General features: G+C 55.0%; 1 protein-coding gene across 2 annotated transcripts; it reads right to left on the reverse strand.

The window, feature by feature from the left end:
• Positions 1 to 260: 260 nt before the first annotated feature.
• Positions 261 to 25,415, reverse strand: HADHA (hydroxyacyl-CoA dehydrogenase trifunctional multienzyme complex subunit alpha). 2 transcript variants are annotated; one of them, XM_032103197.1, is made up of 21 exons: positions 25,305 to 25,413; positions 22,991 to 23,194; positions 20,319 to 20,360; positions 20,163 to 20,233; positions 18,928 to 19,061; positions 17,641 to 17,779; positions 16,549 to 16,668; positions 16,365 to 16,467; positions 12,341 to 12,463; positions 11,605 to 11,723; positions 10,781 to 10,837; positions 8,447 to 8,556; positions 8,046 to 8,180; positions 7,271 to 7,442; positions 6,480 to 6,566; positions 4,851 to 4,991; positions 3,729 to 3,797; positions 3,286 to 3,481; positions 2,829 to 2,943; positions 1,747 to 1,892; positions 261 to 792 (listed from the first exon to the last, which is right to left on the reverse strand). In XM_032103197.1, the coding sequence occupies exons 1-21, from the start codon at positions 25,390 to 25,392 to the stop codon at positions 647 to 649; spliced, it is 2,517 nt and encodes an 838-aa protein (XP_031959088.1). In that variant the 5' UTR covers positions 25,393 to 25,413; the 3' UTR covers positions 261 to 646. The 2 variants fall into 2 exon arrangements, with proteins under 2 accessions (XP_031959088.1, XP_031959089.1); XM_032103198.1 differs by lacking the exon at positions 22,991 to 23,194 and having other exon boundaries at positions 25,305 to 25,415.
• Positions 25,416 to 25,563: the final 148 nt, after the last annotated feature.

Raw genomic sequence — 25,563 nt, forward strand, 5'->3', positions numbered from 1 at the left:
TCTGGCCTTTGGCTGCTCGATCCGCAATTACAGGCGCGCCCATCTGCCAGGATCTCCTGCCAGGATCACCCGCGGCAGAGGGAGCTGGAGGCTCCTCACAGCCCCTGCGTGATGGCAGAGGTGACAGTGCTTTGTCCTGCTGCTGCTATCCTGCCCCTCCATGGGTCCCGGCCCACATGGACAGGACCCCAGGGCAGTGCCTGAACCAGTCAATCCCGACTTGAGCCGTTCCCTCAGGGAGATGGGAGGAGAAGCAGGAGTCCAAACCCAGGAGACGGGGCTTTATTTTGGTGGATGTTTATGGAAAGGCAAGGCCTCGGCTCCAGCCATGTTGCTGGATGCTACTGGCCAAGACTGGGAGCTCTGGAGGCCACGGCACGGAGGCAGAGGCAGCAGGAATTCCCTCCCCCAGCACGGACCCCCAGGCCCAGGCTGGCACGGGACGGATGTGCCCAACACACAGTGGCTGATAAGGCACTTGAAATGACTACAAGCCATGAGGCAACCTGCTGCCCCCCTCCTTCCTTCCTTCCTTCTTCCCTTCCCTTCCTCCCCCGGGAGCTTTGGAGATTAACCTACGAAGAATGGGGTGTTGCGGGGAGCTGGGGCCCGGCTGGAGGAGCTGTCGGGGTGTCACCAGGCCACCTCACTGGTGGAATTTCTTGCTGGGGCTGTTGGCGTGGTCCAGCAGGAGCTGGCACGGTGTGAACTGGCTGCCGTACACGGCCTCGTACTTGCGCAGTTTGTCCACGAGCTGCCGCGCGCCGTAGGAGTCCGCGAACCTGAAGGGACCTGCAGGGACAGGGACACAGCGCTGACAGGGAAGGGAGAACCACCAAGGTGCCTGGAGGGGTCCCAACAGCCAGAAACAACGGCTTTGTCCCATTCATCGTTCCCCACAAGAGACCCCCCAGTCTCTCATCAGGGTACCAGGACTCTGCTCCCTGCTCACCTGAGCTGGGCAGAGGCACTTGAGTGCTGGGGACAGGCTGGGACATGGATAATCATGGAATCATGGATGGTTTGGGTGGGAAGGGACCTCAAAGCCCATTCCAGTGCCATGGGCAGGGACACCTCCCACTGTCCCAGGCTGCTCCCAGCCCCAATGTCCAGCCTGGCCTTGGGCACTGCCAGGGATCCAGGGGCAGCCCCAGCTGCTCTGGGCACCCTGTGCCAGGGCCTGCCCGCCCTCCCAGGGAGCAATTCCTTCCCAATATCCTAACCATGGGAAGCCATTCCCTGTGTCCTGTCCCTCCAGGCCCTTGTTAAGAAGTCCCTTGGGGCTGCTCCCTCAGTCTGAACTTGGCTCAAGGAGGGAAAGCACCAGGCATGTGGCAGAAGCAACTCCTTGGGTCCAAGAGCCCTTGGCGAACTCCAGCAGCAGTGGCAAGAGACAGCATCAGAATCATGGAATTTAGGGTGGAAATGCCCTTTGAGACCACCAAATCCAAACATTCCCCAGCACTACTGAGACTACCACTAACCCCTGTCCCCAAGTGCCACATTCACAGGGATTTAAATCCCTCCAAGCATGGGGAGTCCACCACTGCTCTGCACAGCTGTGCCAGGGTTGGACAGCCCTTTCCATAAAGGAACTGTTCCCAATATCTCACCTACACCTTCCCCGATGTAGCTTGAGGCCATTTCCTCAGGCTGCAGCTCAAACCTGGCCTTCACTCCTGCCTTGCCACATGGCTAGAGCCCACAGGGAGCTTTGGAGCCCAAAGCACAGCCCAGAGCACTCACCTCCCAGGCAGGGCGGGAAGCCCAGGCCGAACACAGCACCGATGTCCCCCTCCACGGGGTTGCTGAGGATCCCCTCCTGCAGGCACATGGCTGCCTCGTTCACAAACCGCGTCACCAGGCGCATCTGGATGTCCTCGTCGGAGCAGCTGCAGGAGAGAGGCTGTGAGGGAATGGCCATTCCCACCTGGGCAGGGAATGGCCCAGCCCTGGGACAGCACTTGAAGCCAGCACAGGTGGGACACAGAGCCAAGCCAGGGGTGGGAACGGCCTCCCTGGGAGTGTCCCAATCCACATGAGGATCAGGGCTAAGCTCTGTGACATTTCCTGAAGCAGGCACTAAGAATTATGGAATGGTTGAGTTTGGAGGGGACCACTGGGGCTCCTCTAGTCCAACCTCTGTGCTCAAGCAGGGTTTCCTGGAGCATGGCACTCAGGATTGTGTCCAGATGGATTTGGAATAAAAGGGCTTGATCAGCCTCTGCGTTCAGCAATGTCATGGAATCACAAACCCATCTGGGCTGGTAAGGGACCTTAGAGCCCATCCAGCTCCACCCCCTGCCAAGGGCAGGGACACCTTCCACTGTCCCGGGGTACTCCAAGCCCCGTCCAGCCTGGCCTTGGACACTGCCAGGATGGAGCAGCCACAGCTTCTCTGGGCACCCTGTGCCAGGCCCTCACTGCCCTCCCAGGGAACAATTTCTTCCCAGTATCCCATCCATCCCTGCCCTCTGGCACTGGGAAGCCGTTCCCTGTGTCCTTCTCCACAAGAGACCCCCCAGTCTCACCAGGGTAACCCAGGACTCTGCTCACCCGAGCTGGGCAAAGGCACTCGAGTGCTGCGGACATGGATAATCATGGAATCACGGATGGTTTGGGTGGGAAAGGACCTCAAAGCCCATCCCAAGTCCCAAGTCCCTCTCCAGCTCACCTGGAGCCCTTTTAGGCCCTGGCCTAAGGTTTCCCTGGAGCCTCTTTGTCTCCAGGTGAACACCCCCAGCTCTCCCAGCCTGGCTCCCTGGCAGAGGAGCTCCGGCTCTTGCAGCATCACATACAGGTACTCACAGTCACACACAGGTACTCACACATCAGGATTCGCTGGGATCTTGAACTTTTCCAAGATCTCATCCATGCCAGAATTCACACTCCTGTTCTTCACTCCCTCCTGGTAGACATAGAATCCCTTCCCTGCCTTGCGACCTGCAAGGATCAAAGCAGACAAGTAATCTCCCGCCACGTGTCCTGTTTCCTCCCGACACCTTGGATCTTGTTTTGTGACTGCTGTTCCTGCTCCTGGAGCAGAGGGAAGGGACTCAGCTCCACCTGACCCCTTGGCAAGATGCTGCCACTGTGCCAGGCCCTAATGCCTTCTCTAGGTCCAAAGGACAAACACCACCACTGCTTCTGGGGAGGGATTCCTGCCCCATTCCCAGGGCTGCTCTCCCCCTGCTTTCACCTGGGGCAGGAGAGGCTGACGGATGCTGGTGCTCTCCCTGGAGCAGAAGGGACACCCTTTAGCTTGGGAACAGCTTAGCAGCTCACCCAAGAAGCCTTTCTGCACCATGAGCTTGAAGAGGTCGATGCTGCCCCCTCCGAAGCGCTCGCCAAAGGCCTTGCCCAGGTCCTCGGCCACGTGTGTGGCCACGTCCACGCCCACCTCGTCGATCAGCGTGGCCGCTCCCACGGGGAAGCCGAAGGCCGTGGAGATGGCATCCACTTTCTTCGGGTCAATGCCCTCCTGCAGGATAGGAGGGGAAGCAATGGGATCTCGGGATGAGGTCCTGGAAAGCCAGGGTGGCACAGAGAGCCCAGCCCCATTAACTGACTGCAAAGAGGAGCCAAGAGCAGGCTGGGGATGACCACAAGACCCAGGGCTGGTGACCCACATCCCCTCCTGCCCACACCCAGGCTGACCCCAGCTCTGGCCAAGCAAGAAGCAATTCCTATGACTATTGGGGGATGCTCAGTAGCTGACGGACACTCACCTGGAGAACTCGGACCACCTCGGACAGCATCGGCCCCAGGCACCTGGTGGTGTAGAATCCAGGCCCATCCTGGGGAAGAGAGTGCAGCAGGGAGTTCTTGGCAGCACCAGAACTGTGGTTCACAGCCCAGGCTGCAGTTCAGACACCCCAACCCCCATCTCCAACACTATGGTACTGACTGCTAGAATTGGTTTGGGGTTTTTTCCCCCGTAGAGCTCAGCGGTGTTTGCAGGCTTCCATGAACTTAGTCCCTGGAAGTTCCCATCCCAGTGTTTTTATCTGAACTAGTGCCTGCAGGTCTGGAGCAGGCTGCTGCTTCACCAAGCCCAACAGACTGGTGAGGGAAAGGGCATAAGCCAGTTGTTCTACCTCTGCTGCTCCCCACAAAGTCAGGAAGCAACAGATGAGCTGCAAACTGCCCTTCAGGGAGGCAGCTGAGCTGGGGACGAGGCTCAGGGGAGCAGCATCTTGTCCCCACTGGCCTTTGGAGCTGCTCAGAGCACTTTTTAACAACCAGTTTTTCCAGCACTACAGGAGATGTGCTCAGCATCGCTGGCAACCTCAGGAATCAGGGAAAAGACAGGGACACTTTCCACTGTCCCAGGTTGCTCCAAGCCCCATCCAGCCTGGCCTTGGACAATTTCAGGAATGGGGCAGCCATGGCTTCTCTGGGCAACCTGTGCCAGGGCCTCTCCACCCTCCCAGGGAAGAATTTCTCCCTAATATCCAATTTAAATCCACTTTTCTATGTATTCCTGCCCCTCTCCCCCAAGATTTAACCCAGACAGAGGAGGGTTCCTGCTCACTGACTCTGTCCTTGCAGCCTGCCAGGGAGCTGAGGTGGTGACAGTCCTGTCCAGACTGCTCTGTCTGGGATGCCCTGGAAGCCATGTGGGGCAGGAGTGCCAGCTCCTCGTACTGGCCCTGCACCTGTGCCTGGTGGCTTTCCATGGCTGCTCTGAGGGACATGTGAGGATCATCTGCACACTTGCCCCTTTCTGACCTCCCTTTTCACTTCTCAGAGGAGCAGCCAATGCCAGTGTGTGCACAGCCATGTTTCACCCCCGCTCAGTGTACAAGCTCTGTATGACCCAGCCCCTGCTGTGTGTAGTGTCCCCTCACCTTCACCACGATGACAACTTTGCCCTGTTTGAGGCCAACAGCAACAGCAGAAGCCGCTGTGTCCTGGGAGGTTTTGTCTGTGGTGATGATTTCCAGCAGCTGCATCTTGTCAACAGGGGAGAAGTAGTGCATCCCTATCACCTGGCAGAGGGAAGAGCTGGGTTCAGATGGATTCTGGCTCCCAGAGGAATCAGCTGGGCAAGTCGAGTGCAGAGGGAAGGCCAGCATGGGCTGCAGGGCCCTGACCACGCTCTGTATCCCTCTGTGACAGGAATGCTCTCCCATTGCCTTCTCTCCTTGGTTTTCCCAAGGACACAGCACAAGCCCAGGAGCTCCTGCCTTTGAGGATTAAGATACAATTTTTACAGGACCACTTCATAGTCTGGCAGCCAAATCTGCCTGGGAATCCCAGCTGAGCTCATCCTCAGGGAAATGATGGGCACAGTAGGACTTGGAGGGGCACCTGAGCTGGCAGGGCAGCCCCACCCAGCTGCTGCATCTGCTGGGCTCAGACTGGAGCAGCCCTCAGGGAGTCCCTGCATGCTGCCTGTGAATGTTTTTGGTGAGGAAGTGAATTTAAGGATGAGAAGGCTTCTATCCAGAAGCTCATTACAGAGGGAAGTGCAGCCTTCCCCCGGGAACAGCGTTTAAGTGGAGATTATCCGGCTGTGTGCCTCACTTTCTGAATGTGACCATGCCATCAGCCTGTCACCTTCATGCCTCCTGGCAGCCACACTTGGCACCAAGCCCTGCGTAAGTCAGGGGCACCTTGCTGAGTTGCAGGCTGCAAAACTAATTAAAGAAAATGCTCTAATTAGTTAACTGACTTCCTATGAGTTTCCCCATAAGAGCCATTGCACAGGCAATTTAAACAGCAAGAGGATGTTATTTGCAAGGATGAACAAATGAGGCTCAGTTGGCAATTTGGATGCAACAGAGGTCTCACAGCAAATGAGGAAGAGGCTCAGCAGGGTGACAGGAACCTCCAGCAGGTCACCTCATGCTCACAGGCACCACAGGTACCCCTGGCAGGGCAGTCTGCTGCTGCCTCAGGGCTGTAGGGATCAGTGCTCCTGCTCAGATGCACTGAGGCTGGAAAAGCCCTGCAAGAGTCCAACCTGTGCCCGATCCCCACCTTGTCCCCAGCCCAGAGCACTGGGTGCCACCTCCAGCCCTTCCTGGGACACCTCCAGGGATGGGCACTCCAAACCTCCCTGGGCAGCCCCTGCCAAGGCCTGACCACCCTTTCCATGCAGAAACTCCTCCTGATGTCCAACCTGAGCCTGCCCTGGCACAGCTTGAGGCCATTTCTTCTCATCCTGTCCCTGTTCCCTGGGAGCAGAGCCCGAGCTCCACCTGGCTCCAACCTTCCACAGCTTCTCTGCCCCCACGTGCACCAACACCTTCTGACGTGTGCTGACCTGCCACACCAACATCACCCTCGGGGTGAATCCACCTCCACCTCCTTCCCACCTGCCCCAAGATCACGAGCTCTTTGCTCAAAGCTTGCACTGGGAGCAGAGGATGAGCTGTGCCATGTCCTGAGGAGGGAGCAGAAGGTCCCTAAAGCAAAGACACCTCACCATGGACAGCTCTGCACAGGGCACGTGGCCCTGAGGACTCACTCACCTTCTCAGGCCTCTTGCTGGCAGCAGCGATCTGGCTGATGGGGAGGGCAGAGGTGTTACTGGCGAAGATACAGTGAGCAGGGATCACCTGGGAGGGGGACAAGGGACAGGACACAGTGAGCAGGGATCACCTGGGAGGGGGACAAGGGACAGGACACAGTGAGCAGGGATCACCTGGGAGGGGTGGAAGGGGCTGTGTCAGCACACAGGCTCCAGAGTTGGATCTGGGCCCTGGGAGATCAACACCAGGGAACCCTGGCAAATGAGGCAAACTGGGTTTGCTCATTAGAAACTAACTGGAAAGCAGTAGTTCAAGTCAGCCAGCTCTGACTTGCCCTGAACTATCCCCAGGTCTGCAATATCAGCCCCAGAGCTTCCATGTTTCTGCCAGGCCTCTGCAGCCACAGGAGACACTGCAGGGAGCACCCCGTTCCCCCAGTGTGCCCTTGAACGGAACAGAGGGACAGCAGGTGAAGGACTGCGAGGTGTGGAGATAGCAGAGGACACCACTGTCACATCAACATCCTCAGACAAACGGAAGCTTTTTTTTGGAGCACCCCCAGGAATCGGAATGTCAGAACTGTTCCATTCAGCTACCAGTTCCTTACTGAGCAGGGAATGTCCCCAGCAAACAGAAAGGCTGTCCCTGATGCTCACCCATGTCCTGATGTAAGTGATTTGTACCAAGAACCCGACTGCAGCACAAAGGCGAGGGGACAAACCCAGCAGCACAGCCCAGGACCCTCTGCCACCCAGGGCCACACCCAGGGGCTGCTCTGGACTGATACTCACGGCCTCCACCTCCTTCAGCACTTTGTGTTTGACGTTGATGTCCTCGAACACGGCCTCGATGACCATGTCTGCCTTCTCAAAGCCCTTGTAGTCCAGCTGGCCCATCAGGTTGCTGAGGATGGAGTCCCTCTCAAACGATGTCAGGCTCTTCTTCTTCACCTTGCCGTTCAGCCTAGGGAGGGACAACTCTGTCACTGCTCCTGAGTGGACCAGTCAAGCTGCTGGAGGTGCACCACAGGAATCCCTCCTGTCCCTCTCCCACAGCTGGCACCCAAAACTCCATCTCCAACTCTGCAGGACTGTCACTCTGTGTTCTGACCCCTCCTTCCATGTGGAGACAGGGGAGTCCTGCTCCCGTGGCTCAGCTGAAGGTCAGTCACTGACATTCCTGATGATACACAGCTGAGCACTATTACTGCAGAGCCAGGAGAACATGGAAGAAACCCAGGAAGAAAACTCTGGAATGCCTCCCCTGACATGGGCCTTTAGGTAGCCAGAATTGCTCTTTCCTTAGCTCTAGAAGTTACTGCTGAATCTAATACCCAAACTGAGGTCTCTGCCTACCTAAGGAGCTAAGGCTGAGCCACTGGGCCTATCCTACAGCAACATGCCAGCACACTGCAGGGGACAACATTAAAATAAAACTTTTCTGTGACATCCAATGGCTCCTCCAGCAGAACAGCAGTGTCAGGAGTTCCTGGTGCTGACAGCAGAGGAGAACTGTGACTAAAGGCAGCCCAATGTCACCAGAGCAAATCCCCCATAACTCACATACCCCTTGTAGACCTGCTGCTGGCCTCTGTCCAGGCCCTTCTGTGCTGTGTCCTTCAGAATGGTCTTGATGCCCTTATCCACGGAAACCTGGGCGATCCCGGCTCCCATGAGCCCTGCTCCCAGCACAGCCAGAGTCCTGCAGGGAAGGACCAAGGGGACACATTCAAAGCTGGACATGGCAGAATTCCCATCGCTGCTGCCAGACCCACACAGCTCCTGCCATCCACCCAGGCACCACTTGAGAGTGAGGCCACACAGGACTGAGGCTTCCAAACTGCAGCGGGTCAGCCTCTGGAGGCTGGAAACATCTGCTCTGATACACAGCTCTCCAGCCCACTGAGTCCCAGGAGCCTTTCAGAGGTCCTCCAACTGCTCCTTCAGCCATCCCACACTGGCACTTACTTGACCTCTTTCTGAGGTGTCCCAAACTTGTTCTTCTTGCAGTGCACCTGCCCGTGGTAGAGCCCCATCAGCGCCTTGGATTCCTTGGTCACTGCAAGTTGGCCAAAGCTCTGGAGGAAAGGGAAGAGGGAAGCAGAGTTTGGCATTAAACAGCTGCCTCAGTGCCAGCACATCAAAAACATGGCAAGGGGAGAGACAGGCACTGTGTGATTGCACAGGTGAGCAACCTGGATGGAAAAGGGACAAGGGCCCAGGTCACCTCTGAGGAGAGGCACCTTCTGGGCTCAGCACAGCCCACCCTGCACCACCTCCTCCTCCCCAAAAGCAGAAGGACGTGGAGCTGCTGGAGAGAGCCCAGAGGAGGCCCCGGAGCTGCTCCAGGGCTGGAGCCCCTCTGCTCTGGAGCCAGGCTGGGAGAGCTGGGGGTGCTCACCTGGAGAAGAGAAGGATCCAGGGAGAGCTCAGAGCCCCTTGCAGGGCCTGAAGGGGCTCCAGGAGAGCTGGAGAGGGACTGGGGCCAAGGGCTGGAGGGACAGGACACAGGGAATGGCTTCCCAGTGCCAGAGGGCAGGGATGGGTGGGATATTGGGCAGGAATTGTTCCCTGGGAGGGTGGGCAGGCCCTGGCACAGGGTGCCCAGAGCAGCTGGGGCTGCCCCTGCATCCCTGGCAGTGCCCAAGGCCAGGCTGGACATTGGGGCTGGGAGCAGCCTGGGACAGTGGGAGGTGTCCCTGCCCATGGCAGGGGTGGCACTGGATGGGCTCTGAGGTCCCTTCCACCCAAACCATTCTGGGATTTGATGATTCCAGTTCCTCAGTGACAGGACTGGATTTCCCTGACATGAGACGCTTCCTACCCCCATGCATCCCACACTAATTGGGGCCACTGTCCCCAGAGATCCAGGAGGAAGGACCCTGTCCTCAGGCTTTGACCTTTACAAACAGGTCCGTTCTCTCTGACAGCAGCAGCCTGATCCTATTTTCAGAGCATCACAGGTAACAAAATCGAAGGCCTGCATAACCTCCCAGCCCTCAGCACAAATGTTCTGAGGAACACAAAGCACAAGCACACACAAAACAAAGGTTGACTGAGCCAAGTCTGCCAAGGAAAAGTAGGGAATGTGGTTTGGAGCAGGCTGTACTTTCCTTCACCACTGCCCTGCGAGTTAAAATATCCAAAACAAAGCCTAGAAGAGAATCTGCAAACTCCTGTCCTGGGGGAGAGAGGAGGCAGTAAAAAAGCCATGACACTGACACTTATTATTCTTCAGGGGTTCTGGGAAGATCTCCATCCTGCTGCTGCTGCTGCTCTCAGAAAAAATCCCATTCATTCTTTGCTGTAAGGAACAAAGTATCCCATGGCTTTTATCCAGCACCAGACCAAATGTGGGTGGAATGCACAACCAGCAGGGATGGGGCACAGCCAGGAGGGCACTGGTAAGGTGACAGCTACAGCTCAGAGCAGGCCTTGGCACCAAAAGGGAACAAAAGGAGTTACAAAGCACGTCAGGGAAGTGGGAGATGGATGGATTTCACCAGCATTTAAGGGGCAATGACCTTGGGGATGACCCAAACACAGAGATAATCGGATGGGAACGTGGGACTGCTGGAGACTCAATCTTGCAGAGCTGGCAGTGCCCAGGTAACCTCACCTGTGACTCTGTGCACAGACACAATTACCTCTGTGGCACCAGAAATAACAAATTTGAGCACAATTGTGGCAAAAACAGGACCAGTGAGGAAAAAATAAATAGGGATAGGTTGTTTATTATGGCAGAGAAATGGAGGGATGAGGATGGCTGAGGAAAACAAAGATTCTGTGTGTGTGTGGAATAAACGGGTCACACACAAGCTGCTGGGGAGGACACCTGCCTGCTCCAGCCCTGGACCTGCCCACCACAGTCTGTCCTACACCCTCAGTTAAACTCTACTCCAGTTTTCCCTGTGTCCCAGCAAAGCTCAAGCAGGACTAGATGGTGTTTAGGACATGAGGCTCATGTGACAGCATGGTCAGATGAGTGAGATGAAACACCTACAGCCAGCTCCTAGAGGGGGTGTGGAACTTCAGCTCTGCTCCCCCATCAAGGAGGAGCAGCATCAATCACCCACACTGGCCCTGCCTGTGAGTGGTTTGAGTTGAGGCTCCCCATCCCTGGCAGTGCCCAAGGCCAGGCTGGACAGGGCTTGGAGCAACCAGGGATAGGGGAAGGTGGCCTGCCCATGGCAGGGGCTGGAATGAGATGAGCAGCAGCCTGTGATGAACCCTCTGCGTGGTTAAACACAGATCCCCTCACCACACCATTACCTGGTCCCTGCCAGGATGTCCTCTCCTTACCTGGGATTCAATGAGGTATCCAGCATCATTCCCCTGATCCAGACCAGTTTTTACGACCTAATCCAAAAGCAGTAAAGACACCATGGCTCAGTCATGCTGCAAACACACACTTTAACAGGATTCCCTGTTGTCTCCTGCGACCCCTCCCCAACTTTCAAGGCACATTTCAGACTCCCTGAGTCCTGTCCCTGCTGCTCTTAGCAGAGCTGTGTCACCCTGTCCTTCTAGCACAGGACAGGTGAGGAGTTTACCAGCAGGTTCATTTTTAGCCATCCCTTGTGGTTTTAGGAACTGTGCTCCTGTAATGTCACTGCTCTCTGAATCCTTCACAGGTTTTAAAGAAGTCTTGGCAACAACAATAGTGAAAAGTCATTTCACAACAAAGATTCAATCACAGAGCATCTGTAACAGGATGTCTGTGTAACACAGGGGACTAATGAAGTATTATGTAGTTAGTGCTATGAAAATTAAAGCAATTTCTATTTTTATGGTGTCGAACAGGTCCCCCGAACTCTTCAGAGACTGTACAGAAAACCTGGGAAAAGAGCAGCTGAAAGTTTCATGGACAAAATATTCCAGCTAAGCCTTCCCTCAGTTGGGATTCCTGCTCTATCCCTCACTGGTACCAGTACCCATAAACTGGTGATCATATTTTGGGCAGTCATTCTGAGTTCTACCCCACAGCCAGCACTCCTCAGGACTGATGTCTGTGAGGATCAGGATGCTGGCTTGACTCAGAGGAAGGATCACCTTCCCTCTGCCTGTCCCACATGATCCCGCAGATCCACCTGCCTGCAGTTCCTCCCACCTCCCAGGGGGGTTACCTCGATGATCTTCAGAGGAGCAGGGTAGAGTCCTTTGGTTTGCTTTTGAACTTTGCTCTCCACTGTCTTGTAAACTTGCTGCCTCATGAAGGGAAGAGCCATGGCATAGTCTGTTAGCCCTGCAAGATGGGACAAAAGAGGGGTCAGCACAGTGCCAGGATGGGCTGCAAAGGTAAGGCACTACAAAAGTGAGTATCTGCACTAGAAACGTGCACCTGAAACCCAGGCACAGGCAGCAGGGGCTGCTCAGAGGTCTCCCGTGGATTATTCCATGGACGAGTCTCACTGAGGGCTGAAGTGTCCTCCTAACACAACTGGTGACAGACTGAGCCCCAGGAAGCAGAATTCCCAGAGATGTCCCCATTTCTGGGCTGTGCTATCCAGGATCAGCACTGAGCAGCCCCTTGTGCCTCTTCCCACCTGAGTTCACGAGCTTGGTACAGAACTTGCCACAAAAACTTTGCAGATGGACAGTCCCTGGAGGCACCTGCTCCCTCTCACTCCTTGACGCCTGGCTCCCTTCCAGCAACCTCAGGAGCCACCATGTCCAGCTCTGCTAAAGCCCAGATCTGCAGAGCAATGTTTCCTCTACCACCCCACGCTGCTCAAGAGATGATTCCAACATGAAATAACAAGGTTTTGAAATGGAATTGAGTAGGAGCACGAAGACATCCTGGAGAAGCCAAGCTGGATTACACTCACTGCTGTCCCTTGGGATTTCTCCATGCTGACTTACTCTGCATGAGCCCTCTGGATCTCTTGGCAGACACAGTCTTGTTGGCCAGTCCCCTGGCAAAACCAATGGCCACCTCCTCCAGGTACTCAATTGTTCTTGCTTCTGGAGTCTTCACTCCTGGCCCTGGGGAGAGCAGAGAACACAGCACAAGTTATCCCCGGGGGTTGAGGACGCAGGGAAACCAGGACCAGACACAACATGATGGGCCTTTGAACTGCTCCCGCTCCTGTTTGGCTTCTCTTGGTTATGAGCAATGGTGGAAAGGCTCAGCAGGACCATATGAAGGCCCCACAGGATTTATACAGAGGGCATTGTGCACAATTATGCTGGAATGCCAGCTCCCTGTGGGAGCAGGGCCAAGTTACATCCAGCTCTGCAATCACATCAGGTTGCTCAGGGACCTTCTGCCAGCCTCTGGACACTTCCAAGGACAGAGGTTCCATGACCACTCTGGAGGTGCCTTCAGCTCCTGACCATCTTTTTGCCACTTGTGCCCTTTATTCCTCAAACCTTCCACTTGCCATAATTGCAGGCACCCAGAATCCCGAGGGAACTGAGGTGTTCTGCCTCCCCTCCCTCTTGCTGCACCGCTCCTCTCCTCTGTGGAACAAGTGTGCCCCACCACACTGTGCCAGTGCTGAGCTGTTAAACACACAGACAGCATTTCGGGAGTGCTGAATCCCTGCAAATCACCTGTACTGGAGCCAATGTCCAACCAACCCCAACCTTTGCACCCAGTGCAGGAAACCTCTCACTTGCTTTAGCTACTGCGACACCTGTAACACCTGGCCCAACTTAAAGCTGTCCCACAATGAAGTAAGCCACCACAAAACCAGTTTTAGCAGCCTCTGAGGGTGGGTTGCACAATTTCCAAGCACAGGAATCCTCCTCATTTCCAGACAATTGTATCATCAGGACAGGAGGACACAGCACAGGAGGCAGCTGTGAGATGCTGCCAGAGACAAACTGAGTCATTAATGACAGAGCAGTGCCTGTGAAGCTGCACAGGGCCACCATGTAGACCCTGGAGCTAAATGCAACCTTGGGCTGAACAAACCCAGTGAGATGACAACCCTGTGTCCCTGCAGCTGGGCAGGGACATTCACCTTCATACCAACTGCTCCAAACACACCCAGATGCTGCAGAGTCCTCAGAGCTAAGGAAACACCCCACAGACACAGATAAAATCCAAAATCAGAAACTCCCTCCTGTTTCAGCTCCCACTACTCTCCTCCTCCTCCACAAAAGGCTGAAGTCCTCAGTTTTAAGGTTTTAATCACAGAATTTTTTGGTTGGGAAGGGAATGTTAAGGGTCATATAATCCACCCCCTGCCATGGGCAGGGACACCTTCCACTGTGCCAGGCTGCTCCAAGCCCCAATGTCCAGCCTGGCCTTGGGCACTGCCAGGGATCCAGGGGCAGCCCCAGCTGCTCTGGGCACCCTGTGCCAGGGCCTGCCCACCCTCCCAGGGAACAATTCCTTCCCAATATCCCATCCATCCCTGCCCTCTGGCACTGGGAAGCCATTCCCTGTGTCCTGTCCCTCCAGCCCTTGTCCCCAGTCCCTCTGCAGCTCTCCTGGAGCCCCTTCAGGCCCTGCAAGGGGCTCAGAGCTCTCCCTGGATCCTTCTCCAGGTGAGCACCCCCAGCTCTCCCAGCCTGGCTCCATGGCAGAGGGGCTCCAGCCCTTGGAGCATCTCTGTGGCCCCTTTGTTTCACCCCTCTCTGTGTAACACCTTGAGGGTTTTCACCCAGCAGACCCCAGAAGCTGCTCCCTGCTGGGGGAGTCTATCAGCAAGGAGGAGATAAAGCAGCACAAACACTGACAGCTCAGGGAAGCTCCCTGTGGAAGTTTCCCTCCTGCCCTGGCAGAATGTCAGAGCCAGTCCAAGGAAAAACAGGCCAAACAAAACAACAGTTGATTTTACAGGCAGCAGACAAAACACAGCTCAGAGCTGCTGCCTAATCTCCATTTCAGCAATGCCCAGTGGGTTTTAGAGAATTCACTGGAAATCTAAGAGCATTTGGGAGTTGAGAGCTCAGACTTCACCAGCTTCCAAATTCTCTTCTCACCATTCAAGGCTGAGACCTTCAGCTTTATGGCCTGATGTGCTCTAAGATGTCAATCCCTGGTTTCCTGTTTCCAGCAGCCTGGATGCATTAACAAGTGCTGGATTCTGATACTCCATCTGAAGAAAACTGCTGTTCATTTAAAGTCTGAGCTGTGAGAACCATTCCCACCAAGTGGCTGACCCCACATATGTGGGTTTACTTTACCTGCAGTTAATTCCCAGTGTTTTGTTGTGTCCTAACCCGGGAGCTCTGAGCTGTCCTCTCCCATTTGCTTTCTTTTACAAATGGCACATGCCACAGCTGGATCCAGGGAATGCTGCACAGCTCCTTGCTGAAGGAGAACTGACTGCATGCCCTGAAATTGCCTCCTGATTGATGGTGTCTGTCTCCTTCCAAGCTTTCTGTCATCAGTTAAAGCATCACCCCAGGTAGAGCTGCTTTCCCCAGACACAGAGTGAACAGGAGCCCTCCTGGCACTGGCTGCTGTTTGGGTAACAAGGAATACATCCAATGTTTGCATATCATTTGTGTTTCTGTGTTCCTCCTATGTGCTTCTCTGGGCTGAGCCAGGATTCCCAGCAGCTCCTCACAAAGCTCACGCTTCCTTTCAGCAACTTGGGTTAATAAAAAGCCACATCTGCTGGCTCTTAAAAACCAATTCACTTCTAAGCAAGTATCAAGTGGGAAAGTTTATCCAGGCTGCCTCCAGCCCTGGGACCAGCAGCAGAAGGATGTGGAGCTGCTGGAGCCAGTCCAGAGGAGGCACCAAAGGGATCAGAGGAACAGTGCTACCATGAGGAAAGGCTGAGAGAATCGGGATTGCTCAGCCCAGAGAAGAGAAGGCTCTGGGGAGATCTAATTGCAGCCTTCCAGTGCCTGGAGGAGCTGACAGGAAAGATGGAGAGGGACTGGGGACAAGGGCTGGAGGGACAGGACACAGGGAATGGCTTCCCAGTGCCAGAGGGCAGGGCTGGATGGGATATTGGGAAGGAATTGTTCCCTGGGAGGGTGGGCAGCCCTGGCACAGGGTGCCCAGAGCAGCTGGGGCTGCCCCTGCATCCCTGGCAGTGCCCAAGGCCAGGCTGGACATTGGGGCTGGGAGCAGCCTGGGACAGTGGGAGGTGTGGGACTGGATGGGCTTCAAGGTCCCTTCCAACCCCGGCCATTCAGTGATCCAGCACTGGCCTGTGGGCCAGCACAGACACCACGGCTTCCCTGGCACTGCTCAGGGTGGGCAGCAGCACCTTTTTGTTCATTTTATTTTCTTCAGCATCACCAGTGTGCTCTGGCCATGCTCTGCCTGGGGAAACCACGCTCAGCACCCTCCAACTCCGTGGCAGTGCCAGCTGGAGCCGTGGCTTCCCTTCCAACTCCTGGGTGGGGCTGACCTCACCTCTCAGGAGGCTCTGGGGGATTTAGTCCTCAAACTCCTGTGTTTAGTCACCTTCCAAGAAAGCTGCCCTAGTGAAAGAACTTTGGGAGCAATACATTATCCAGCAGCCTCCTCAGCACTTGGAATCCTGCAGTTTGCAGGGAATTTCTCCACCCAGCTGACAGCCAGCTGGCAATTCCAAGTGCCTAAGCCACGGGGGCTGCCTGCTCCAGCTCCCGTCAGGGATTACCATCTGCAGGCTGCAGAAACACAGACATCAGTCATCTATTGTCCTTCCATTAGGGGCTGCAATCTGTCCTCTGACATGATAAATGAGGAACATGGGCTCTTATCTGGATAATTAGCTTAAGGAGAGCCAGCAGGCCTGCCCTCCATGCTGACCTCTCCTGTTCACTCAGCTTCTGCAGCAGCCTCACATTTCAAGGTCCCTGTGCTTGTAAGGTGGGAACAGGGATTCCCCTGCAGAGCAGGACAAAACCTCTCCACACATTTTGGTGAGGGGAGAGGTTCCCTGACAGGCAGCAGCACATCAAGGAACTGAGAGACACTGTGTCTGACCTAGTGGTTCCACCAGCTGGTCAACCAGCCCCATCTTCTTGGCTCTGTCCGCACGGATGTTCCTCCCAGTCAGCATCATATCAAAGGCAGCAGGAAGTCCCACCTGGAAGGGCAGAAAGAGGATTCCAGAGTGGGAGCTTGCCAGGCAGAAGGGGCTATAGACTCAAGTAGTCCTCTTACTCACCATCTTTGGCAGCCTCTGAGTACCCCCTGCTCCAGGCAGGAGACCCAGCAACACTTCAGGTGTTCCCAGGACTGTTTTCTTGTCCTTTGTTGCTACTCTGTAGTGACAGGCAATGGCAACCTTAAAAAAAGGAAGAGACAAGGAAAAGATTCCCTTTGAAAGACCACAGGAGAACTGGGCATCCATGACACAGCTCTCTCCCAAACACTGTCTCAGCTTTCCTCATGACCCTGCCCCAATTCCTCAACCCAACTGCCCAAATTCCCTCTGTGCTCACTGATGGCTTCTCCTGGTGGATGACAGCAAGCAGGTATGAGATGAACATCAAACTCCCAAGCTGATTTTAAATCTCACCTAGACCATCAAGGGCTTAATTAATTCATCACACCAAGAGCATAGTCCCATCTATGGATCAGCCATGAGTCCTGGTTTATCCCTGGACTACCAAGTCCAGATGAGTCAACACAGTGGGTGTAAAAAGCTGTGACTGCTTGAGAAATCAGTACAAACTGAAGAGACGCCATCCCAAGATCACACTGCTTTAGTAACAACTCTGCTCCAGGAATTAGCAGAGCCTTGCAGTTTACAAACTCCTAGATGGAGGTTACAAGGCAGAAGATCCAGCCAAGGTGCTGGAGAGGAGTTGCTGTCAGGGTGGAGCCTGGCCAGGTCCCCACACTCACCCCTCTCACAGCAGCCCTATAAAGAATGGAAGTTGCTGGGATACAAAACTCACTTCATCTGAAAAGCAGCAATTTCCAGGCTGAACCCTGCCAGCAGCATTGATGCAGCTCCAATGCCTGCTGGAAACAGCCAGTTTTCCCTGGGACACTCATCTAAATATTAGCCTGGCTCACACAGGTTCAGATTTGATTTGCTCTCTTTCCACAGCAGCAGCAGAACTCACGTGGCACAGCCCTGAAGCACAACCAAGCCATTAACTTGCCACAAACTCATTTACATGATGTAATGAGCCCTTGTCAGCTCCCAAACCCCTCTCGCAGTACCAGTCCTGCCGGCATCATTTGGATAATCAGAGAACTAGCAGCGTCAGCTCCCACTCCTGCTGTGAGCCCCAGGATTGCCCAGTACCTCCAGCCCTCCTCCCAGGCAGCTGCCACTGATGGCAGCCACGATGGGCTTTGGAGAGTGCTCAATCTTTTCCAGCATCTTCTGTCCATCCTGAGAGAGCTGAGTCACTTCCTGAGCAGTCTTGCAGGCTTCAAGCATGCTGAGGAGAAGAGAGAGGTGGATCAGGAGGGGAAAAGCACTGACAAAACAGCAGGAAAATGAGAGGTTTTGACGAGTTTGTCCCTTTTTTCCCCACAATCTCCAGTGCCTGACAGGCAGGCAAGAGCTGATCAGGCCCCAGTTTTGGATCAGACAACACAAGGAGACCAAACCCAGCAGGGTCAGGCCCTGCACGCTGACAGGGCTGTGCCTGAGGCACTGAATGGGATTCCCTTGTGCCAGGGCTGTGGAAGCCTTTGGGAGAGGAAGAGGGGTCACAGGAAGCCTCAAAGCACTTGCCAGGAAGGGTAGAGGAAAGAGCCCAGGATCAATCTTAAGAGGAGCAGATGGCCAGTGCTCTGATGCCACACTGCCAATTAGAGGCTCCCTGTGCCAATTATTCTCCTGGAGGCTCGCAGCCTGTGCCAGGCAGGAGCAATTTGGGAGGCTGGAGGTGCTGAGGCCAGGAGACACCTCTTAACCACAGCCTGGCCTTTGCTCTGCTCACCTCCTTCCCTCCTGCACAGGGAGCGAGTCTCTGTCCCTGGACAAGGCCAGCCAAAAAAGTAACACGGTTTTGGAGGGTCTATTTGTAATTTTCCTCCTTTCCTCAGAGCTTTCTGGCTTTTAATGTCTTTAAGCAACTATTCTGTTCTGTCAGTGTCAGCAGTAGGAGCCAATGGCATTCCAGGTGCCAGTGGGCACCCACAGCATCATTGCACACCCTGGAAATGTTACCCAGGGAGCCTGGGAGGCTGCTCCACACAGGGCAGAGTGCCAAACCCTGCCCAAGCGAGGGGCCAGGCTGGAAGGCTGCCAGGCACTCCAACCCAGCTTAAACGAGTCCTGCATGTGAATTATCCACTCTCATTGTACCCCAGACAGAAGGACAATGCCCAGCCCAGAGCCAGGATGGGTTTCCTTGGCTGCACCCCAGCAGGCAGGAAGGAGTGACCAAGTGCCACAGCCAGGACGGGTTTGAGGACTCGCCACATCCCCTTTGCCGAGGTCCTCACTTCATTCCAGCAGCTTTGGCATCCTGAGCACGTGGATTTCCCTCCCAGCCCGTGCCTCACCCCGGGGAGATGTCAGGGACAAGCTGCTGGATTTCAGGGACAGCTCCACCAGCTCCTGAGGCCCTGTGCTTACTTGAGATCTGCTCCAGCAATGAAAGAGCCTGGCTTGGAGGAGATGAGCACGGCGCTCCTCACAGCCTCGTTGGCCCAGATCTCATTCATGACGTCGGTGAACTCTGCACTCAGCTGCTTGGACAGGGTGTTCACCTGGGAGCAAAGCAGCACCGTCAGCAGGAGCTCAGCTGGAGCTCAGCTCTGCTGCAAGTTACTTCAGCCTCGTCCTAGCACAAAACCCACTCCAGGATAAAACCTTGCAGCAGGTCATCTTTAGTTGGGAAGTTCTTCCTTAACCTCCCCACCGGTGGGTTTGTGGCCCCAAACACTGACTTTATGAGCTTATAAATGTTTTTTTTTTCTACATAATCATAGAATCACAGAATGGTTTGGGATGGAAGGGACTTTTCAAGGTCATCTCATGCAACCCCCTGCAATGAGCAGAGACACCTTCCCCAGACCAGGCTGACAACATCCCTCCAGCTTTACTGAAAGGCTGCAACAAGCAGGACAAATCCAGCCTGGGTTCTTCAGGTACCACCAAAATCCTCACGGAAAATAGGGTATTTCAAACCTGAGACTGCTGCTGCTCCTCAAAAGGAAGGAGTATATAGAAAAACCCTTCTGGTCTGCTACAATTAGTACAAGATTTTTCATAGCACTACTAGTTCAATCTTTATATCTCATACAGTATCAGAGCAGCTCAGCTGCTTAGCTTTAAAAACCAGTGTTTTACTGCAAGCTCTACCATAGCTTCGTAGAGAGCATGTCCATCTGTGAGATGACATCTGAAATTCACCACTGGTTAAGAGACCCCAAAGTGCATTTTTAGATGCATTCCTGAGATGTCATTTACAGAGTTTCTGCCTCCTGATACCTGAGCAACTGCAGCTGTATTGACCTAAAAAATGAAAATGAGCTCTATTTATATTGTATTCATGATAACAGAATCGGAAGCATTTATGGATTCCTAAGCACTGAAGCATGGACACACTCTTTAACCACTTTTAATCCAAGAATTTAATAAGATTTAGAATCTTTTTAAGATTTCTTTAAGATTTGGAACTTAATAAGACCTTAATAAGTGCCTGGGAGAGAGAAAAATTAGTTTAGCACACCCAAAGTACTCCAAGAGGCATCTCCAGATGTCTCATTAAAATCCCAAGATCTCCTTTTCCTATTTCTCCTTTGCTCCCAACTTTGTAAGGCTGCAGGTTAGAAAAGTTCTGAGCCTTAAGTGGGAATTTTCAATACCTTGGAATTTGGTGTGTTGAAGCGCACGACAGCAACATCCCCTTTGATATCACAGCTGACGTGGGTTCTGTCTGCAAACAAACACCAGGGTGGGGTCAGCTCCTGCTCCAGGGATTTCAAGGAAAAAAGGGATTTATAGAAAGGCTTCACACTTACTCTGGAGGGCACTGGAGGTGGAGATGTTACGGCAGGCATAACCTAAGGAAAAGATGTTACAGGTGTTAAAGGAATTCTCAGCAGTCTCAGCCCAATTCTCTCCCAGCTCCCCTCGCCTGCCAAGGGCAGCTTTTGGAAAACCCTGGGCACGAGCCAGTCCCTCCCCTCACGGCCTGACCTGTGCCCCCACCAGAGTCCAGCAGTCACACCACTGCAGTGACCTTCCCAGCACAGACCACACCCCTGCAGTGCCAGCAGTGCCCAACTGAGAGCAGCAAAAATGAGATCCTTCTTCCCAACCAGCTGACAAGGGATGGAGCAGGTGGCACAGGGAGGTTTGCCTTTATTATCCTCATTCCAACCTCTTCACATGCTAAACCAGGGACCTTCCTGCACTTTGAGGAGCTTCAAGGTGATTTCCCTGCAAAGCAAACACAGCTGTCCAGGATATTTCTGTAAAAACACGTGCTGGTGCCAGCAAATGGGGCCACACACTTCTCAGTGGGCACAACCGTAGGGTCACAAAGGGCTCACAAAATATTTATTCTTGCCTCTATCTATCAACAAAATACTCAGAAACACAGATTGGTTTGGGTGGGAAGGGACCTCAAAGCCCATCCAGTGCCACCCCTGCCCTGGGCAGGGACACCTCCCACTGTCCCAGGCTGCTCCCAGCCCCAATGTCCAGCCTGGCCTTGGGCACTGCCAGGGATCCAGGGGCAGCCCCAGCTGCTCTGGGCAGCCAGAGCCCAGGGTGTCCCCACCCTCACAGCCAAGAATTCCTTCCCAATATCCCATCTGGCAGTGGGAAGCCATTCCACCTTGTCCTGTCCCCCCAGGCCCTTGTCCAGGGTCCCTCTCCAGCTCTTGGATCCATCTCTGCTAATGACATACAAAGCACATGAATGTGTCTTGTTCCAGAGCCCTCAGCAAACTCAGACCACGGGATGAACAAGTTCTGCCCGCAAGTTTCTGACTTGTAAATCTCTTTCTGCTCAGAAATTGTGTTTGGCCCCATGATCTCTCAGCACATGAATGAATCCCAGCTCCATTCAAGCAACCTTGCCCTTGACCCTGAGGATCCCCTAACTCAGATCCAGGCTGAATCCCTGCCAAAGCTGCTTTCAGTCTGAATTCCAGTAAATACACATGTGTTACTCCACATGTATCTACCAGCTGGCACACAGCCAATTAGCCATGGGAAGGTTCTGCTCAACACTGATAGAACTTTTGGGAATGAAACATTCCCATTCCCAGCAGCAAGAAGGGAGAATAGTCCAATACCAGGAGAGTAAACTGCAAACTGTGCCTCCCCAACAGGTGTCCCCCCCTGCCACAGCCCCGTGACATGAGCTCAGGGCTGGGGCCCTGCTGCACTTTGGCCTCATTTCCACCTTGTCCGGGGTGCTGGCAGTAAGGACTGGCCTTTGCTCCCATTCCTGAGCCCAGGATATGCGGTGTGATGGGGATGGAAATTCAACGTCAGCCTGTCCCAGCAAACAGGTCTGGGGTGCATGAGTGTGTCATGTGCCCACAGCAGCATTTTATAAACAAAGAGTGAACTGGTTCCCGCTCCAAAGCTCCTCAGCAATATTTAACACTCACATGTGATTGCTGCATCCAACAATAATTGCCCGAAACTTTTTGTGTGCTCAAGACAGGTACTCCTGAAAATAAGCACCAACATTCAATTCCCACAAACCGAGTGTGGGCTGACAACAATTCCTCTGGTGAGAGGTGCTGCCCAGCAGAACACCATGCACGTTTAACAGCAGTATTTTAACCCAATAAAAGCCACAAAGCCTCTTTAAAGAGAAGGCAAGGGCTGAACAACTTCCCTGAATTCATTCATTCAATCCTTGGAGCAAGCTGGGATAGTGGAAGGTGTCCCTGCTCATGGCAAGGGTGTGGAACAAGATGAGCTTTAAGATCCCTCCCAGCCAAACCAGTCTGGGATTCCATGTTTTTTGCTCTTTACATGCCTTTCCTTTTCCATATCAGTTCCCAAGCAGATTCCTTCCATTAAAATCTTCAGCCTTGAATTCCACTCTGCCTTTCCATTCTCACAAAACAGAAGAGATGAAGTAGGAAAAGAATAAATCAGGGGCATGACTGGGCAAATCTCACTCCATTTGAATGTAAGCTCTTTTGGGAGAGGTGCTGTTAGCAGTGTAACAGCTGGGTTAACACAGGAGTGAGGTTTCTGTAGCCTGACAGTGGTTTGTTTTAAATCCAGAATATTTGTGGAAAACACGTTTTGCCACGAAACAAAAGCAGCTCCTCGGTCCTGGTCCCTGCACATCTGCTTTAGGCGTTGATCCCTTCAGCACTGCAACGGGAACGTGCCAAGACCGGAGCCAGAAAAATCCTCCAAAATGCTGCAGGAAGCAGCAGCCCAGCTGCACGCTTCCACCACGTCCTACCATTCATTCCAGAGCTAAAGCCTTGAAAATCGATTCCAGTCTCACTCATCCATTCACTTTCAGCTCAGACTGTCCAACACCAGGACACCGACAGTTCAGGTGCTCTCAGGACTTTGCCAAGGACTTGGATGCATCAGAGAATGGACAACACCCCATCCCACAGCCCAGCCTGCTCCTTCCCACTTTCTCTTCTCCCTGTTACTGCCTCGGCTGCTTCCCTGCCCAGCCCCTTCCCATCCTTCCACTCACCCGGACACAGCATGCTACTTGAACTGGGAACGGCCTCCATGGTTGATGACTCAGGGAAAAGCCTTTTTCCAGTCCCAAGCCCCAGCAGGATGGATGGGATGAAGCTCAGGCCACCTGAGCTGTCCCTGTGAGCTGAGCACGGAGCTGTGACCCGTGAGATGGGAAACTCCTGGCAAACTGAGCTTCCCAATCCACTGCGGGAACCTGCCGGCACACGGACACGGCCCAGCAGGTACAGCCAGCCCCGGAGCTCACCCGGCTCCTGTCTGCTCCCTGCCTCTGGGCTGCCCTGGGGAGCTTTGCATCCACTTCCCAAACACTTTGCAAGGCAGAACAAGGGTATTAATTAGTTATGAACAGTGACAGCGTCCTCGGAGCAGCTCCGGGGCTGTTTGTTGTTGTGAAGAGTTTTACCAGTCAGAACAAGAATTCCAACAGCAAGAGCCTGAGAACTCCCTGGAGTTGCCACAAGTCTCCTCATTAGTGACTGCACCGCCCTGTCACGTACAAACCTGCTGCAAGGCTGCACGTAACACAGGTGTGATCCCAGGAGCATGGAACTGCTCATGTTGGAAAAGACCTCTAAGAGCATCAAGTCCAGCTCTGAACGCAGCACTGCCGAGCCCAGGTTTGGGTTTAAATGAAATGCAGCTGGATTTTGGGTCAACATCAATACCAGACTCTGAGGCCCTTCAAAGTGCTCAAGTACAAGGTTTCTAGTGCTTCCCAGAGCTCCTGGGGACTCCTTGCCTTGGTAGCCAGGAAGCACCAAGCGAGCACTGTGAACAGGCAGGAGAGAGCCCCAGCCCTGCCTGCACTGGCAGGGGAGATGCCTCACACAAAATCATGGAATCATTGAATCCCAGGATGGTGTAAGTGGGAAGGGACCTCAAAGCCCATCCAGTGCCACCCCTGCCATGGCAGGGACACCTCCCACTGTCCCAGGCTGCTCCCAGCCCCAATGTCCAGCCTGGCCTTGGGCACTGCCAGGGATCCAGGGGCAGCCCCAGCTGCTCTGGGCACCCTGTGCCAGGGCCTGCCCACCCTGCCAGGGAACAATTCCTGCCCAATATCCCATCCAGCCCTGCCCTCTGGCACTGGGAAGCCATTCCCTGTGTCCTGTCCCTTCAGGCCCTTCTTCCCAGTCCCTCTCCAGCTCTTCTGGAGCCCCTTTAGGCACTGGAAGGGGCTCCAAGTTCTCCCCAGAGCCTCCTCTCCTCCAGGCTGAACAATCCCAATTCTCTCAGCCGAGAGATCATGGAGCACCTGGAGACACTGACAGGCCTGGGCACACCCTCCCCACCCAGGTGGGAACACTGGGATACCCCTTCCCATGGATACATCTGCATCCCTGCAGGGCAGCCACAGACACCCAAGGACATGGGGACACCCTCTCCTTTCCAAGCAGGCACACGGGGCACTGCAGACAGGCACATGTGTCAGGGCACAAGGACACTCTCTCCCTGTGGATCAGCTCACGTGCAGGGATCATCCTGACTGGAGGGTGTGTCCCCCCCTCAATGCCAGGTCACAGGGACCCCCCAGAGCTGCACAGAGATTCCCACAGCATGTCCTTGTGCAAGGACTGGCACGGCAGAATGTCCCCCATGGGGGCACACCCCCCCCGCCCCCAGAGGCTCCAGGACATGGGGGGCCAGACCCTGCACTGGGGAAACCCTGGGGGGGATGTTGGGGACCGGCCAGGGATCCCCCTGGGTGACTCACAGGCCATGGGGACAAACCCCCCGCATGGGGCACAGACACACGCGGGGACACCTCCCACCCCACAGCTCCCCCGAGGATCCCCTGGTCCCAGTACCGGTCCCCACAGACCCTTCCCTGGGAACACCCCACTGCTCCCAGTCCCCACGGTCACAGTACCTGAGGAGCCCTCCGGGACACCCCCCACCCCCTGCCACAGCACCGAGAGCCCCTCCTTGCGAAACCTGCTCCTCATCCCCTCAATGCCACCCCAGTCCTCGCCCACTTACCGCCCTGCCGGTGTTTCCCCACCTCTCAGTGCCCCCTCCCCGACCCCTCAGTGCCCCGTCAGCTCCGCCCTGCCCCTCGCACCCTCACTGTCCTCCTCACCGTCCCCCCCGAACTTACTTCTCCGTGGACCTCGTCCCACCCCAGTCCTCGCTCCCTCAGTGCTCCCCTAACGCTCAGTGTTCCCCCAACCCTTCACTGCCCCGTCGGTGACACCCTTGCCTCAGTGTCCCCCTGCCCGTCAGGGCCCCCACCCCTCAGCGCTCCCCTCACGCGGGGACACCGCACGCCAGCCTCCCCCGCTCCCCGCCGCCCCCCCGCTTACCGCGGGGCGGGGTGTGCCGCGTCGGGCCGGCCCTGGCGGCGGCCGGAAGGCGGCTGAGGCTGCCGATGGCCCGCACCGCCGCCGCCATCTTCACCGAGGTCGAATGAGGGAGAGGCCGCCGGGGGCCTGACAGCGCCTGCCCCGCCCACGCCGCTCCGGCCGCGCCCGTCCGCCGCGCTGCCCGCGCGCTTCACCGCCGCCAGCACGCTGCTGCCTCCTTCTCCTCCGCTCTTCGCGGTGTCTCGGGTGTTTTCAATCC

Source organism: Corvus moneduloides, chromosome 3 (genome assembly GCF_009650955.1).
Source record: "Corvus moneduloides isolate bCorMon1 chromosome 3, bCorMon1.pri, whole genome shotgun sequence".
Taxonomy (NCBI): Eukaryota; Metazoa; Chordata; class Aves; order Passeriformes; family Corvidae; genus Corvus; species Corvus moneduloides.